The sequence below is a fragment of the Phalacrocorax carbo genome, chromosome 1 (assembly GCF_963921805.1).
Source record: "Phalacrocorax carbo chromosome 1, bPhaCar2.1, whole genome shotgun sequence".
NCBI classification, from domain to species: domain Eukaryota; kingdom Metazoa; phylum Chordata; class Aves; order Suliformes; family Phalacrocoracidae; genus Phalacrocorax; species Phalacrocorax carbo.
In genome coordinates this window covers 126,106,141-126,124,051 of record NC_087513.1, presented here as the reverse complement: position 1 = coordinate 126,124,051, position 17,911 = coordinate 126,106,141, and the positions used below count along the sequence as shown (strand labels likewise).

General features: G+C 37.3%; 1 protein-coding gene across 8 annotated transcripts in view; it reads right to left on the bottom strand.

The window, feature by feature from the left end:
- Window positions 1-17,911, bottom strand: part of DMD (dystrophin) — a 1,139,896-nt gene that overhangs the window by 1,010,939 nt on the left and 111,046 nt on the right. For all 8 annotated transcript variants that reach the window (XM_064473561.1, XM_064473589.1, XM_064473531.1 and 5 more), the window contains exon 2: window positions 8,028-8,089. In XM_064473561.1, the coding sequence (XP_064329631.1) occupies window positions 8,028-8,089 (62 nt within the window). The remainder of the gene's footprint in view (window positions 1-8,027; window positions 8,090-17,911) is intronic.

The following is a 17,911-nucleotide window of genomic DNA, read 5'->3' as shown; positions in this document are numbered from 1 at the left end:
TTTTAAGTTATTTTTCATTCCAAAAGAAATTTATTCGAAACATCATAAATATTCACTCAGCATGTATCCCATTTTAGTGCATCATAAAAAATAGACACAGAATACGGAGAACTAATAGGTGATTTACTATATATCAGTGCAAATAATTTTGAGCACGTGTTTTACTTGACACTTGCTTATATATTCTGGAGATATCCAGGAAAGGAAAATCACTTAACACTTAACAATGTAAAGATGTTTTCTATACCAGGTTTAAACATCATTTGGCTTCAAAAAAAAGATTAAAAGCTTTTGCTTTAATAATACAGAATAGACATGATGGGCCTTCGGTGTGCTCTTGCAAGACATATTATAAAAAGGTTATTGGCATAAGAAAGCCTGGTATTTTAAAACAGTATGTATCCCAAGGGTGGTGTTGATCACACAGAGCTGGAAAGCAAAGTTAAGCACTATTAATCTTCAACGAGAGTCCTGGTTATTTGCCACACTGTAAGCAGAGAAAAGTCATTTGGCTCCCACATTAGTAAACTGCTCTTTCTTATCGCTTTCTCTGAAGCACTTAAAAAGACTGGGAACAGAGACACAGAACAGATTAATTAGGTATTTAGGATGGATTAATATCAGCTGCGGTGTCTTACCAACATCAAATAATACCAACTATATTTTTTTCAGATTTATCACAAATGATACAATTTTAAAGCTGTGTGTTTTTCTGAAAGTTTTCTTTCAGAAAAAAAAAATAAAAAAAGAAATTCTGAGGCTTCTCCAAAGGTATTATCAATGTTTAGTTAGTGGATTGAGCTGACATCTACCATATTCACTTTTAATATGCAGCCATTAAAGATTTGATCAGGGTTTTACCATCGACAAAATTTCAAAATTTTAATAATGATCCATATTTTTTTGTCCTGTAATCAATGTTCTTACATGTAATACCTGATTGTCCTTGACATTTATCTCCAAATTAGTGTTCCTTAGATTAATAGAGCACAACTTTGGTTTTGGTGAAATTCAGCGTAAGTCTAGTGACCCACATAAGGAAACGGATATGGGCACAAAACCAGAAGCTTTTGAACCAAGCCACAGTGTGAATATGCCATATCAGCAGTAAAATTACAATACCTGCTACTTCATGACCTGGTAGACACAACACTGGCTATTAGGGAGCATTGGTTGCTCATTGGTTGCAAAGCTTGGAGCAGGGTCAGCATTCAACCCTCACTTACTTTGACCACAATTACTCTTTGTAGGAGAATTTTTCAGTAATTCGTTTTATCTCGTAATTTAAAAGAATAAACATTTTTTTTCTTAATTTCTTAATTCTGTAATTAAGAATGAGTGTGAGTCTAGTTTCCATTTGGCTAAAAAAAAAAAAAGAACAACAGTTCAAATACCTCCTGCCTCTTTCAATTCTACCTTAACAGAAAACTGTTTGGGTAACTGAGAATGTAGGAAGAGCCTGAGAATACTTCTGCACTGCAGTGTCAGATTCTGGTTCAACATACTGCAAAAATACAGAGCTAGATGCAAATGCTTTTGACTGGGAATGGCTGCAGGCTAATCTGTGGCAACATGGAACTCAGCAAACTTTTATTTACTCTTTTTCTCCAACAGACTTTGGTGCAGGCACTAAATTCTGCGCAAATGGCTAAAGCACCACAACTGTCCGAGTGAACTTTTCTGAAATTGTCTACAATGATATTAAAGTTTGTCCTGCAAAGCCAGTGTTGATGTACTCTCTGGAACTCAATTCTAGAACTAAAATCCTAGTTCAGCATGCCCTACTGATTACTTTTATTATGTGAAAGAGCTAGGGGTCTTTTCTAGTCTTCTCATAGACACGCGTATGCAACTACTGTTATGCTTTTAGAAAATACAACACACCAGCAGACATCACTGAAGACTGAGCACGCTGATCTGAATCTATGTGAAAGTGTAGGATTTAATTCTAATTTTACTACCGGTCACTCACCCATCTAAGCAGCTGTCTTCATAGGTTAGTTGTCAAGCCAGCAGTTTGGACAGGACTAATACTGAATATTTTAACCTGCGTTTTTGTGATTTGTTGCTAACATCCCTCCCTCCAGCTCCTTTTCTTGATTATTAATTGTAGTCCAGAAATACGGTTAAAGAGATAGTACATCTGATGATGTTTGACATAGATCATTCACAGGGTTTAACACTTTTCCAAAAAAGGTAAATGTTAAAGAAATGTGGCAAATGAAACTATTACGGTCTTCTCCACAAAGCTGCACCAGATGACTCCCCTCCCAGAGTCTGCAACACTTTTAATTCACTTTGTCATGCGTGGCATTATAAATCTGTTTTAATTTGAAGTCATTGCCAATGATAGCACAGAAAACTGAACAAGTGTGTGAGCAAAAGCAGCACTGCCAATTTCTCTATCAGATGCCAGACCTATGGTAGTACAGTCTCTCTGTACCTCAAATATTTGACTGACTTCCTCAAAAGGTCGGTAAACATTTCATTTGTACCAGTAGATTTTGTTATCTGAGATGTAGAGGGCATTTAATCTACAACCGCAAGAGACCACTGAAGTGAATGGGAGTCTCAAATAACTTCAGGTTGTCCATGAACTCAAGAAGATGGAAAGAACATCACCACACCTCAAATCATATAAGCCACATACAAATGCTGGGTAATCAGAAAATTATTTTGACTGCTATTTAGTTTGACTAAAGTTGTAAGCAATGGCCCCTTCTGTGTTTCTTTTACCCCTACATATACCAATAGTTTGAACAATCTGGCTGCTAATCAAAACAACCACATTATTAAAAAGCATATTTAATTTTGCTGACTGTTATTCTACTAGCCACCTATATCTTGAATTAGGCTGTCAATCTTACCTTCTTTGACAGAAGCTGCATCTTTACTATGTTTCTTCTCACAATCATTACAAGAATGGGAATATAATTCCACAGTCACCAGACAAAAAACTACCACCTAATATTTCAACCTGTCTATAAGAATCTGCCATTTTTTACAATGTAAATTCTCCATTAAAAGGATTACTTAGTGAATGATCTTGGTTTTCCATAAAGCTAAGTAATGATCTATTTGGTATCCTTAAATTTATTTTCATATTCTGCCTTCTGCAATAACAACAGGAGGAAAACCAAACCAAAGCATGAGGTAGAGAGACCATAAAAATTTACCTACTCCGCCCTGCCATTCTCTATTTTCTGACTCTTGATCCTACCTGGTTGAAGATTAATAATTTCAGTGTTTACATGAAAAAGTGTGCTGTCATATAATGTCTTCTTTGACTATGTAGTGGAACTTTCTACCCTTTTGTAGCAGAAATATGGACAACCTATTTAAACCTCTGAATTTACAAGCAATTTTATGATCATCTGTTTTTTTGATATTGCAGATTGAAATGTTGAAAAGTCATTCACAAATTACCGTTCTTTTGTGAAACCCACTTAGAGGTTAAGCTGTTGACCTCAAGTTAGCCATAAAAGTATAACCTAAAATTGAAGTTGCCAAAACTTACAATGATTAGCTGCTTGCCTTCTCTGTACTCACAACAGATACTTTTACTGCTGACATTAAAATTGTCAGTACTTTGAGTCACTCCGTAATAGGGGAACAAAATAAATTTCCAGTATTTCTTTAGTCATAGAAGTACGCTCTTTCCTTTTTAGAGTGGGGTGGGTTTTATTGGTGCTGGAATTTTCAGGTTTTCCTTTTCAAATTAATTGCCATTTACAAGCTCTTTCCTACATGCAAGTAAAGAAAATTTCCATCTTCAGTAATGCTTTCTATTTTGAAACCTATTATGCAAGGAACAACTAAAAATGTTTAATCAGGGAGGCAACATAAGGTCATCTAAAATGGGGTACAGGCATTGTTAACATCATTTTTCTAGCTGTTTCAAAGCTCCAGCAGAGAGCTCCTATACTCGAGGGCTCGTGATATATTTGCATTCTCCCAAAACACACAGTTAAGATGCTGTGTTTCATTTATAAACAAAAGTTTCAGTTATTTCAAATTTTAGAAGTTGAGATCTGAGCAAAAGCTATCATAACCAAGATTAGCTATATCTCTTCTGAGAGCTCTAATTATAGTTCTATTATTAAAAACTAGGTTACAATACATTCCTTTGCCATCATTACACACACCCTGCAGAAATTCATTATTTTATAAATAAACTTCTTCTGAGGACAAAGTAAAGCTCTTTCTGAATAAAATTATATTAAAGTAATATGCTCCACATGTTTAAAGTTGCTTTGAGTTTCCACTTATTGGATGCCATTTAGATGGTAAATGAAGAAGGTATCACTAAAGAAAATCACCCACAATGTCTGTTTTTAAAACAGGGAAAACACAAAGGTCTCTTGGATTACGTTCTCCCATTTCTCCTATATTTTTAATTTACTAAGTGTTTTATCTCACAAACATTAAAAGCCAACTTTTGGCCTATCTTACTGAAACAATGATGAATTTCTTATAGATGAGTCACATACTGTAACCTTTAAAGCACAGTTTTTCTGCATAATCCACTTACTAGCTAGTAGAAGGAGTAGGAATTACAGAGAAACCTGCTTTCTTGACAAGCTCTAAGAGAGACCTGCAAATGCATTTTCCTCAGTTTTTCCATTTAGAGCACCCCACTCAACCTGCCAAAAAACTTTGAAGAGAGACATGGTCTCGCCCATAACAACTGTAATCTTGCATACAGTTCTGCTAGCTTTCCCTAGGTACTCTTTCACAGACTTCTTGGTAGTACTCCAGAGGTTTCCAGGGTCTGCACATCACAAACAGAAAACTGCCAAGATGGTGTGGGTGAGAGTTTGTTACAGATTTCATGTTAGGGACTTGACTCCTTAGCTAAGAGGTAGCAGAGTTCATTGCTGAACTCAAGGCATCTGAGTCAAAGTAGCTACAGATCATCCAAATAATATGCCACTGCATGCATGGCCAGAAGGACTACTGCTTCCCTCCAGACCTGCAATTAATAGATTTTTTTTTTTTTCCCCCACGAATAAAAATTATTCATCGGTTCTTAAGTTATGCTGATGACGCATAAATTAAAAAATTATTGTTCAATAATTTATAACTTTTGGCATCAAAAGCATTATTTGTATTTATGTCACTAGTCATGTGAAAGCAACTTGCAAATGTGAGTGTTTTGAAAGCTCAGTCTGAGAATAAGTGTACCGAGACGTAGGTACTCTACTAGACACTGAATTTTCAGGAAAGGAATACAGCTCTTTGAGGGGGGATGCACTAGAGACCCAACACAAATGAAGATTTAGAACATTTAGATCTAAGCTTTTACTTTGACTGCATAAGTAGGGATTTTTTTTTTAGCTATGGAGAGTGGTGGATGGGTGGGAATGGTATAAAACAATTTCATTCAACCCTAAATATTTCACAGTTAATTAGTAACCTGGATTCCACTATTTGCTAATAAGAGAAATGACTGACAAAATATATTCCTTTATCTTAATTCTGACACAGTAGGTTAACCTGCTCAAGACAGCACCTCTAGAAGCACATAGGAGTGAATACAAACCAATTCTACAATGAAAGTAATTTATTTAACAGTTTTACAAAGCTAACGATAAGAAATTGCTAACCAGGAGTAGCCCATTAACTGAAATCAATTCCACAGCTAGAACCAGAGGTGGATTTGAACCACTGAAAACAAGTCAGGAGAAGAAGGTGTATAAGTGGTAGATTTCGCATGGAGACCCACTTTAATGTTTTCAAGACCACCTCTGCCAAAATGTCCCAGTCTTTAGAAGAGAGAGAAACACAGTCCCAGGACAGCACACAGCTATTAACTTTGACCGCTCATGCTACAGTGGAATACAAGCAGGGCCTCCTCTATTGCTGTTCTGAAAACCCTAGACAGAAAGGAATCTTGCACAGTACATGACTACACTAAAGAGCAAACCATATTTTCTGCATGTGTACCACATAGGCAGCCAGCAGGTACTACTAAGCTTACCAGACATATGCGATTTCCCATTTCAGACAAACTATTCTGGTGTTATGCATAACAATTTTGTAGGGCAAGAGTAATTTGTCCAAGATTTAAAGGTCAAGGGTTTTTTGGTAGACTGATTTTTGAAATGAAAAGACCCTGTCCAGAACAGGTGATGCACGAGGCAAAGAAAAACTTGAACCATAATGTTTAGGAGGTTTTCCTCAAAGTACAAACGAAATAGAGGGAGATCAGTACTTTTCCAGTATATTTATGAATACATGTTCACATACAACTAAAAATACCATTTATAGAACTGAACTAAAAGGTAGATAAAATACCATTAAAGTACACTCCGCTGAACTAGAATTGGAGGAAAGACATCTATATCATTCAGATGACTGAGTGAAACCTACCATTAAAAGCATCTGCTGATAGGTCATATTTCGTAAACCCTTCATAATTCTTACTGTTATTCTGCAGACTTGCTCCAAGTTTCCATGAAACAAACCTTTCTGAGAAAGCAACACTCTAGGAACATGGCATTTTCTTTAGATATGAAAGAAACAGTTACTCTTAGTTTTCTGTAACTATTTCTGTGACCATAACAAGGCCTAACTGGCAAAACATTTCAGATTAGTTTGCATTAGATCACTACTGCTGGTGCTACTTCGTCATATATGGAACACCAAGATAGTAAATTACTCAAGTGGAAATCTCACTATTGCCAAGTAAAATCAAATAATTACATATTTCATCTTCCCTGAAGAACTTCTATTATCACAGCCATAATAAATTTGCCAATTTCCCTTTCTTTTTTTTTTTTTTTAATTTTTTTTTGCAATAGTACCATGTTGCTGACTCGTTTTCTTTGTGATTTGTCTTACTTCCCAGAGTTTTTATTTGCTTTATTTTTGCCAGCCCAGCTATCCTCCCTTTGGGATGCATACTATGCATACATTTTACTTCCGTCCTAAATACAGCACTTCAGACTTGCCTTGTAATTTATCAATCAATTTCAGATCATTTTTTCAAGACTGTATTTTGTCCTGATTCAGTCCTCCAAACAGCTGGATTCTTTGCTGTAAAGATGCTGAGCACAAATGCGTGCTGCCTAAGTCACTTGAGTTGCTACTAGAGTACACTCCAGACCATGGAAAAGTCCTGGAGGACTCCCTGTTTGCCTGGACCACTGCTGAGCATGTTTTTCAACATTATGGTGGTCATGATCAGATTATCTTACTTCTCTTTTTTAATGAGGAGAATCAGATGGGACACAATCAAAAGCCAAGCTCAACAGAGGATATATCACAGCTACTATTTCATTGTTGTCCATCGCCAATTATTCCCTAGTAGATAAAATGACAGATTATGGGATGGATTTCGTTTATTACTGTCAAATACAGTTCAGTAATTATCCTCCAGGAATTTAAAAAAAATGTTTAATCAAATTAATAGTTTGAGCTCAAATTTTCCTGTGTATTAAAGATTAAATTATTATATACTGCCAGGGGGTGGGAGGGGTGGGGGGGGAGCAAGGGAGTGTCCTTTAAGAAAGTTAGTTATTCGCTCTTTTTTTCCAGTACATTTGAAGTCTTTACCATTCTCCAAGAGTTCACAAAGATAACTATTTAAAAACTTATTATAATTGACTTTCTTAATTTGCTGACTGGATCACACCTCTTATCTTTGACCTTGCTTCTCTCCAGTTCATTGGGTTTTGTTAAATTTGTGATTGCAATTAGAAACAAGATAAGACAAGCTCAATAGAAGAAATTCTTCTGTATATTAGCAACATAACAAAGGAGTCCAACAAACAGTAATACATCTGCATCACTAATTTGAGAAAAGGAAAGGTAAATCAAGGCAGAGAACATTTTGAGAAGACTATGGCTTCTTACATTTCAATCCCTACTGAAATCAAGGGAATAAATCAGTCAACTACATTCAGCAATACCTGAAACTTTTAACTGTTACCTTGAAAATTAAGCCTCAGTGAAGGAATATAAAGTTGCCTGAAAAATACACAAAACATATTTTGGTTTATAAATGAATAAAACTATTTAATTACCTTAGCAAACTGTGCATTTATCCATTTTGTGAATGTTTTCTTTTGAACATCTTCCCTTTCATCTGCAAGAGAAAAGCAAAGCACTTCATTAGAATTATTCAACAGAATAATACTATATTATTGGTTAAAGCTTCAGTCTTTGTTTGTAGTATAGCTACTACTAATAACTCAAATGTATTCAGGGCACCTATTTGGATATATTCCTTGATAATTACATCAAAATATTTTTTAAAACCTACAGGTTCCCTTCATAGTCATGGTCTATATCCTTAGCTCATGTCATCTGTTCTGTGGTATCTCATCTTCTGGAAGGGGACATGTTGCAGTAAGATCTGAAATATCCCATTTAAATATTTAATTTCATCTAAGTATATAACAACATGTTACCCAATGGTTTTGGCAGCAGGATAATCTTCTACAGCACTTTTAGAAAAGTACTTGAAATAACAGGTTTATATGCACATCCTCAAATTCCTTGGGGAATTGAAACGTTCTGACCACAATGATAGCTCTCCATTGGTAGCCCCTGCCATACCTGATGCCTTTTTTGCCTTGCAGCTATTTACCTGTCACGTTTTCTTACATATTTCTCCTCCAGTGGGAAAATAATTTAAAAAACTGCACACATTTGTTCAGCCATAGATGAAATTCCTTCTCAGTTCTTTAATATGAAAAACATTGTAGAGGGAAATGGTTATCTTAGGCCTTGATTTCACTAAGTTATAAGTACAGTCTTGATACAGAATGGAACTGGGCACACAAAGGCAAAATTCTGATGTGTTTTATATATGTGGGAAAAGGAAGATACCTTCAGATTAGAACCTAATAAGTATTTGCTCAGAAATATCTATTAGGCATCATCCCTAGAATAATACAGAAGGGCAGACCTCTTTGTATGACAAAGTCAAACCAAACTAAAAATAAAGGGCATATGCGGAAAAGGCTGCAGAATGCTTACACTAAAACAAAGCTCACTCAATGCTGTCTTTTGGTTTGCAGTAAAATTCTCTACACTTCATAAAGAAAAAGGGATATTAAATTCCCATCTGAAATGTTCAGCAATTAATAATGTTAATGGATTCAGCTGAATTTGAAAGGCAGTTATGGATGAGATACATGAGAAATGCACAGCATTAATAATGCACTTTGCTTTCCCTCCCTCCACACCTCTGAGGAGACAAGACAAGGCAAATCTTTTTGATACAAATATACCTTTTGTTCTTAAAACCTCATCTCAAGAGCACTTTAAATGTACCTTTCATAGGAATGTTTTCCATTCTCAATAATAAAATGTACTCATGAAAAAATAATACCAGAGTTTGTAAAGCTACTATTTCATTACAAAAAAGTTCTACATACATGAAGGAGTGTATTCCAATTGCTTTTAGATAATCATGAGTGAAAAGATTTACAATGCAATAGTACTACTGGAAACATGCCATAGAAGTCAGGCATTATATACATTTTGCTGCTAATATATCAGTATATGCTACAATAAACTTTCTAGAGTTCTATTGCTGTCTATCCAAAATAATGTTGCTTGCTTCATCCCTTGGCTGAAAGTAGTATCTGAATAGTTAGAGATTCATCAAAAAGCAACAGCATGTGGAGGAGATGCATGCTTTTGGTACTAAACTATGCTAATGCTGTTAAAAAATTTATTTCTCCCCACAAGCATCACCTCCCTCTTTGTTGACTGTTAGTAAGCTGTTTATTATATAGTTTTGACTCACTCTAGCTGTGTGCAATACACAGAAGGTGGGAAAAGGAAGACGCATTTTGTTGGTGGAAGATATATATTCAATCTGATGTTGTATTACAAACTCCTTCAGCAACTTCATATGAAATACTACAGATAAACAGCTATTTCTACAGCTTCTTCACAGGGGGAGGAAATGGGGCAGGCGCTGATCTCTTCTCTCTGGTGATCAATGACAGGACCCAAGGGAATGGCAGGAAGACGTGCCAGGGGAGATGTAGGTTGGATATTCGGAAAAGGTTCTTCCCCCAGAGGGTGGTGGAGCACTGGCACAGGCTCCCCAGGGAGGCAGTCACAGCACCAAGCCTGGCAATATTCAAGAAGCACTTGGACTATGCCCTCAGACACATGGTGTGAATTTGGGGTTGTCCTGTGCAGGGACAGGAGCTGGACTTGATGATCCTTGTGGGTCCCTTCCAGCTCAGGGCATTCTATGATTCTATGATCATTTCTGATAAAAATACCATATGAAACCTTAAAATGGGGTAGAAGAATAGTGTGTGGGATTTAGCAGGGAAAAGGAAAGAGGCAAAAATGCCTCTTCCAAACTGTTCACGTTTTCTACCCCAGGCTACTGTAATAGAATATTCAGTAACAGTGTGTGCTTTGACTTTTTTTTCCCACAGAAATATATGCCAGAGATTTAACTGCTAGTCACCAATTAATTCATGTCCAACAAGCTAATAGAAAAGAAGGGCCTCCTGAGGAAAATTATAGTTAAACTCACAATTTGAATGTTTGAAACTTATTCAAGGTTGAGGCAATGCTCTGCTACCTTTGCAAATACAAATCTATTCCACTGCTCTTATCTTTATACAGAGATCGTTTCAAGCACTTTTATCTCTAGATGTTTTTTTTCTGCCAATGTTTATACCACAGCAGTTTGTTAGTGGCAGCCTCCTGACCTAAAAAAGAACCAATCTATTGGTAAAGCATGGCTTGATTTCCCCACAGCAAACATGATGTTTTCAAAAAATATGTTCTTTGAACCCAGATTTACAACTGAATGCTAAATGTGGAAGCTGAATGACATTTGTCTGGGCACTGTAGAAATGTACCAAGAACACTCAGCTGCCACTTTCATAACGCTGTGTTTATAACAGATCCTTCAGCAGCAGGCCGATGGATGACCTTGCAGGTGTTTTTACTGTGAGTCAATAAGAGTAATCAAACGGCCAGACAGGTAATTCCTTTGGCTGTTCAAGAGGAATATAGTATGTTTACTTCCTTTCTTTCAAGCTGGAAGAATTGCAGGATAGCATACTGTCTCTCTTCAGGTTAAATCTAAACATGGAATACTGCACGGATCCTGAATTCCTTTATCACAATAATAATGTGATTGCTTTCCACAGCAAAAATATGCTTTTCTTAGAAGACTGGACATTGAGTGGAACAGGCTTAACCTCCTTTCTGTAGGTTATCAACTCAGGAAATGAACACACTGAAGTCTATAGAAAGCCTTCAAGAAAAAAAAGATACTGACCTGTGAGATTTATCTGCTTTTCATGCATTAGAGCCGCTAGTACCACTGAACAGACCTTGTTTTAACTAGAATACATTCACAAATGGATCTTAGAGTCCTGATATATTTCTGGTAGGATGAGCATCCATCTTTGCAACTGTGAATGCAAACCTCTTGAATTAGCTAACTGCACATTTGACTTTAAAAGTATTACTCCAGGCTAGAGCTCATAGCAAATTATGGCCAGGAAATAAAGTGCAGTATTAATGGAGCTAATCATCTGACAAAGGACAGTTCTAAGATTTAATCAGGTGGCAAGGCTAATAGAGACAAGTGGTACACTGAAGAATGCTTAGGAACATGCAATCAGATTCAACAGAACAAAAATGCTATTATTAATGGCAAGTGGTTACCAGACAACTTTCCTAGACACTTAATGAAGTATTTAATGTTTGCAGCCTACTGCTCAAATGAAATTTCCTTTTATTTCCCACAAAAAAAAAGAAAAACAAGCCAGCATTACGTTGTTACCCCTTAATAAGCTACATTTACTTTTCTACATACACACCCCGCAAATACCACCAAACGTTTTAAATACAAAATGGCAACAGGCAAAAAATTATTTTAAAATATCTACTATAATCTAGGTACTATTCTGAAAGCATACAGCAGTGTTAGCAAGTCACAAAACCCCTAATACTTTTAAACAATGCAAGCTGATGAATACCAAGCAGATTTTAAATGAATCAAGGTTCAGAAGCGTACAGTATATGTCACTACATTATTCCATTTGCATAATATAAGCCATTGTCCCTCAGAAAACATGGAATAGGGAGAAGAAATTTTCCACTCTTTGGAGTGTCCTTCACTGTTTTTCTAGAGGATCTTCAGCCTCAGTTACTCGACACACCTGAATAAATAATGCTTTCATAGAATCACAGACATTTGAGGTTGGAAGGGACCTCTGGAGGTCATCTGGTCCAACCCCTCTGCTCAAGCAGGGTCACCGAGAGCCAGCTGCCCAGGACCACGTCAAGTCTAGTTTTTTAATATCTCCAAGAATGGAGACTCCACAGCTTCTCCTTCTATAGACTACAACATCAAGACTGCATCTTTCCTACCATCTGTACTCTGCCTTCCGCAAATGTGGGTGGTGGTTTCCAACACAAGTGACTAAGGGAACTCTCCTCAAGAGTAAGTACAGCCCATTTTTGAAAAGACATTCAACAAAAGTGCACAGGCAGTTCAGGGATATGGGAAATGAACCATATCCTCAGATTATACGATTTAATTGGAAACAAACAAACGAACGGTTGTCTTTAAGTTGCCAATAAAGACATTATATAACGTGTGTAGAATATTTGAATCACTGCAGGAACAGGCACTGATAGGAAGTTTGGTTGTATAATAGAAGATTTTATGCAGTATTCAACAAGCAGTTCCATCAGAGGTTGGAACACAAACAGGAAAGAAGGAGACTTGTCTTATTCTGTTACCCAGTGTTGCCTTGAGCTGGATTAAACAATAATTCAATAGCTATGTTTTGTCTACCAGGAGCTATCAGGCAGAGAGAAGAAAAAAGGAAAAAGAAAAAGAAAAAAGAAAAAAGAATTCCCATATACTAGCTGGAAACTCTGAAGCAATGGTGTTAAGGCAGGTGTCAATTCCTTCATTCATGGCAACTGCAGGTTCATCAGAAAACTGCACTTTAGGGAATAAACCCATCAAATTGCTATTTGATTTTCTTGCAGCCAAACAATGCAGATTTAGAAAAGGCCAGGATTTCCTTCAGTGAGTGGCAGTGAGTACCAGCAATGGTGGGAGCACTAGGAATAAAAAAGGCCACAGATAGTCACATTATTGATACTCTGGATCCATCAACTCACTGTTCTTAGAAATTTTTAGCACATTGTTACACTACTCTGCCAGTAACTACAACTGCTGAGAAATGTTCCTTTGCCATTCTTGCTTATCTGAGGGGGAAAGAAGAAATCAATGAAGTACAATGACAATGATATTTGAGTGGACTAGCTTTGATTTTTAGTCATTGAGGTCACCCAAGACATTCACAAGCTGACAGGAAATAAAATAGACTGCTTTGACAGACAGACAATGATTTTAAGTCTATTGCTTATGTAAGGCAATATGTAACATGCAATTCTTTGTCCACCTTCTATAAATATACTGATGAGCAGTGTATTGACTTTATCTGAATACTGTTAAAACTCCCTGTTCCCCGTGCTACCCCTTGAGATTTTTCTATGGAACTGGAGTGAAATCACCATAATCAGACCATCTCAGGCTTCTCCAAACACTGATGAACCTATTCAAAAGCTCAGCAGAAATAGGAGACTTCAGCATCCAGAAAACCTTCATTAATATATAAAAAAAAAAAAGTATAACAATCCTCTGTGAAATAGTATATCAACATTTTCTGAGGCCATCTGGTAAGATTCAAGGCAAATTTAGGAAAGAAGCAGGGGTATTACTATACTGAAAAGACTTAATCTCTACTCTGCTCCCACCCATCCCCTCCTTCAAATACAAGAACTAAGAGAGAGGGATTGCATTTGCTGCTCAGGGGGCAGAAGAGAGAAGGGCCATAAGACCCAACCTACAGGATTTCTACTGACACCAGAGGCCTAGATTGAACCCCAGGCTGACAAAGCCTTGTATTATTATCATTTCATTATGTTAGCTGTACTTGTTCTTTCATTACAAATCTTTAAGAGAAACTGCCTCCTGACTTTTCTCCTTTTTTTAATTTTTTAAGGCATTACAAGTGTTTATATAAGGTCTCATTCTTCTGACCTAACTGTGCCTAATTAGCTATTCAGGGAAAAACTACAGAGTGCTTTTGAGGACAAGCTACATATGATCCCTAAAACAATAATGGGCAGCTGTTAAATGTGCACATAGATCTAGGTTTGAACAAATTAATGTAATTTGCTGCAGGTTTCTTAAAAACACACCTCCCCCTCCATTTTTCAGCCCTTTCCCCTAAAGAAATTGTAGCAGGTACAACTCCCAAGACAAAAGCAGGAGCACAATTCCAACGGAATTAAAAACAAAACCAAAACCCCACAACCAAACCAACAAAAAAACAAAACCAGAATTTCAGTTCACGTTTCCAGAACATTTTAACTATGCACAACATGGGGTATTGTCATAGTTTTTACTGGGATAGGGTTAATTTTCTTCACTGTACCTGGTATAGTTCTGTGTTTTGGACTTAGTATGAGAATAATACTGATAACACACTGGTGTTTTAGTTTTTGCTAAGTACAGCTTGTACTAGGGAGGGACTTTTCTAGCCTCCCGTGCTCTGCCAGGTGCACGAGAAGGCGGGACAGGAGCAGGCACAGAACAAAAGGTGCCAATTACCTCCTGGGGTAGCCACAGCACCTGTCGTTGGGGTTTGAGTGGCCACAGTGCTTGTTGCTTTCCTTTTCCTTATCTTTTTAGATACAGAGGCCTTCTCTTTCCCTCAGGGTTACTGAATACTGTTAAACAGGGCTCTGTGGGCATGAGCCAGGCCCCAGCATTTTGCAGTAATTTGTATCTCTCTGGAGTTGCTGGAGTGACAACATACTTCCTCCAAATATTCTACTTATTTTTCAGGATTCTGTACTTGTTCAGGTGCAGTCCCAATACACTCCATGCCCACCATCTGAGGCATTTTTCCATACTACACCACATACCCTGCCACCGATAGCTATTGAGCTTTGGGGCAGATCTCTGGATGATATTCTTAAATTGCTTATTAATCTTAGACAAAACCAAAACAATCTGCAAAAGAAATACCAGCAGATGTATCTTTACTTCCCAAGGATGTTCAAGGTACTGAAAAGTTGCTGTAATGAAGGAGAAGGCATTATAGAAGACAGTAGCTAAAGTGCCATTCTGTATTTCCTCCATAAAAAACCTCTCAGAGGAGGAGGTATAATTGCTAATTGTTTCCATGAGGTGGTACCCAAAGTACGGTAACGGCTTCCATACAAGACCCAAATAACTACTAAAGCTCAAGGCCAGTGTTTTAATAACAAATCTCCTCGGCAAAACATCGCTAATCACTGCAGAGCACAGCAAAATACAAAAACCAACACCAGTCTTTAACATGTACTTCAAAACCAGCATGGTGTAGATCTGATATACTAATACTGAGAACAGATGAAACAATGCTGTGACCAGCAACTGATAATCTTAAACCCCTCAGGCTGCACTTTGGGCACCAAAAAAAAAAGACTGTTGTGGTTTAGCCCCAGTCAGCAACTAAGCACCACCCAGCCACTCACTCACTCCCCCCACCCCTGAGGGGGTGTGTGTGGGAGAGAATCAGAAGGGCGAAAGTAAGAAAACCCATGGGTTGAGATAAGAACAGTTGAATAATTAAAATAAATCAGTTAATATAATAAGGAAAATAAACGAGAGAGAGAGAGAGAGAGAGAGAGAGATAGATGAAGCCTTGGGAGGGGGAAAAATCCCAAACAACAAGTGATGCAACCGCTCACCACCCGCTGACTAACGCCACCAGTCCCCAAGCCGTGATTGCTGCTTCCCCCAGCCAACTCTCCCAGTTAATATACTGGGCATGACATCATATAATATGGAATATCCCTTTGGTCAGTTTGGGTCAACTGTCTTGGCTGTGCCCCCTACCCTCCTGGCTTCTTGTGCACCTGGCAGAGCATGGGAAGCTGGAAAAGTCCCTCCCTAGTACAAGCACTACTTAGCAAAAATTAAAACATCAGTGTGTTATCAGTATTATTCTCATACTAAGTCCAAAACACAGCACTGTACCAACTACAGTGGAGAAAATTAACACTATCCCAGCAAAAACCATGACAGATATTCAGCTCTAATTCATATATTGGTAATTGTATTCCCAGGAGTTGGCCTAGTCCTCCTCTGGTCCACCACACACAAACACACTTTGGGAACTGACCATTCTTCTCCGTGTCTATGGATTTGACCCAGGAGGAAGGAGCAGAACTGCTAATAGGTAATAACCTTCCTGAAGGGCCTAATGGGCTGGTTGTTGTCTTTTTGCTGGCTAGTTGTAAGTAGAGTAGCTAATGACTTAGCAGCTGTATAAGTTGTAAAAAGGGTAGAGAAAGCATCAATGGACAGGAAAAAAACCCCACTAAACAAAAATACCCCACAATTCCCCCTCCTTCCCCCCCCCCCCCCCCGAAAAGCTTCCTAAGACTTCTTTCCTTCTGATTTTGTATAGGGGGTAAGTACTCTTTGGAAGAGTGCCCTGACTTCATGTCTCTTGTCATCGATAGGGTAAGGGCTTGGGAACGGAGCAGCAGCTGCTCCCTTCTCCCATCTCATATAACACCACACTGACTGTCAGGACACCAGCCTCAAATGTTAGTGACCCACACTTGCCTTAGGCTTTCACAGATAAGGGCTTGAACATATTTTGAATCACGCTCTACCAAAAATACCCTGGTCTCCTATTTATTGACAGCTTTGCAAACACAAGATTTACCATGTTTGTTTGTTGGTTTTCTCTTATTCTTTTCTAACTAGCAATTATTTTGGATCCAGAAAGTTTTTCCAAAAGGGAAATCACTTCTAAAAAAGGAAACCTAAAAACTCCCAGTGGTTCAATAAATCAGATTTCTCTGAAAAAAAAAAAAAACCAACACAAAACTTTCTCAAAATTAAAGAACAAACCTATCTTTGCCACAGAAGCTAGTACTAAAAAGGGAAGGAGTTCAGCTTATGACTTAAGTTATCATTACATGGAAATCTATAATTATTTATTTGGGTAGTCAGCTGTGTATGAGCAGTGTTCCCTTTAATACCTATTTTTCGTTGTCATATACATATATTGACAAATGAAAAGTAGGCTTTATAACATATTAATAGAAGCACATGCTATTCTAGCTCACACCATTATTATAATAGTATTTTCTGAAGACTGTAGATGATACATTACACTTTAAAATAAGGTAACTTCTTTGTCCTCACTTAAACCCCCATGACGGTTAGAAGTGCTATACCAGCTGAAACCACTGCAGTTTGCTGGAACTTGCAGAATATTGTATGGTTTAACTACATTATCAACTTTTCAGCGGTCGGACACCAGTTAAATCATGCTGCCAGTACATTCAGTACCTTGAAAAAGTACTAATAAAGATCGTTTAAGAGCATTTTTTTAAAAGCAACAAAATCCACTTGTAGGATAATTCTGCTTAGTTGTATAAACTATACTAAATTCCTTATAAATTCACAGAAAATCCAGGAAAGGCTACCAAATGTGAAAGAAAAGTAGTAGGAAGAGTTGATAGATACTAACTTCGTCTTGTCAGATGAGTGTATTTGGGGAAAATACCTTATTATTTCTACTTTGATGGATTATTTTGAATAGAATTTTTTATTTCTGTTCCTATTTACAGATTAGGGAAGCACAAGTTAAATGCTGCTGGTATATCACACAATGTTACGTAGCATAAAATCAACAGGTATGGTTTTTGCCATATATACACACTACCGCTACTATTATTATTATTATTACTATACATAAAACCTATTATAACTCCACAGCCCAAAGTTGCAGTTTTCTCTACAGTTGGTGAAAGACACTTTGACTCTTTCATTTCTCAGAGACAACTAAGGACTCGTAAGGTCCTTAGCAGAGACCACACCCTG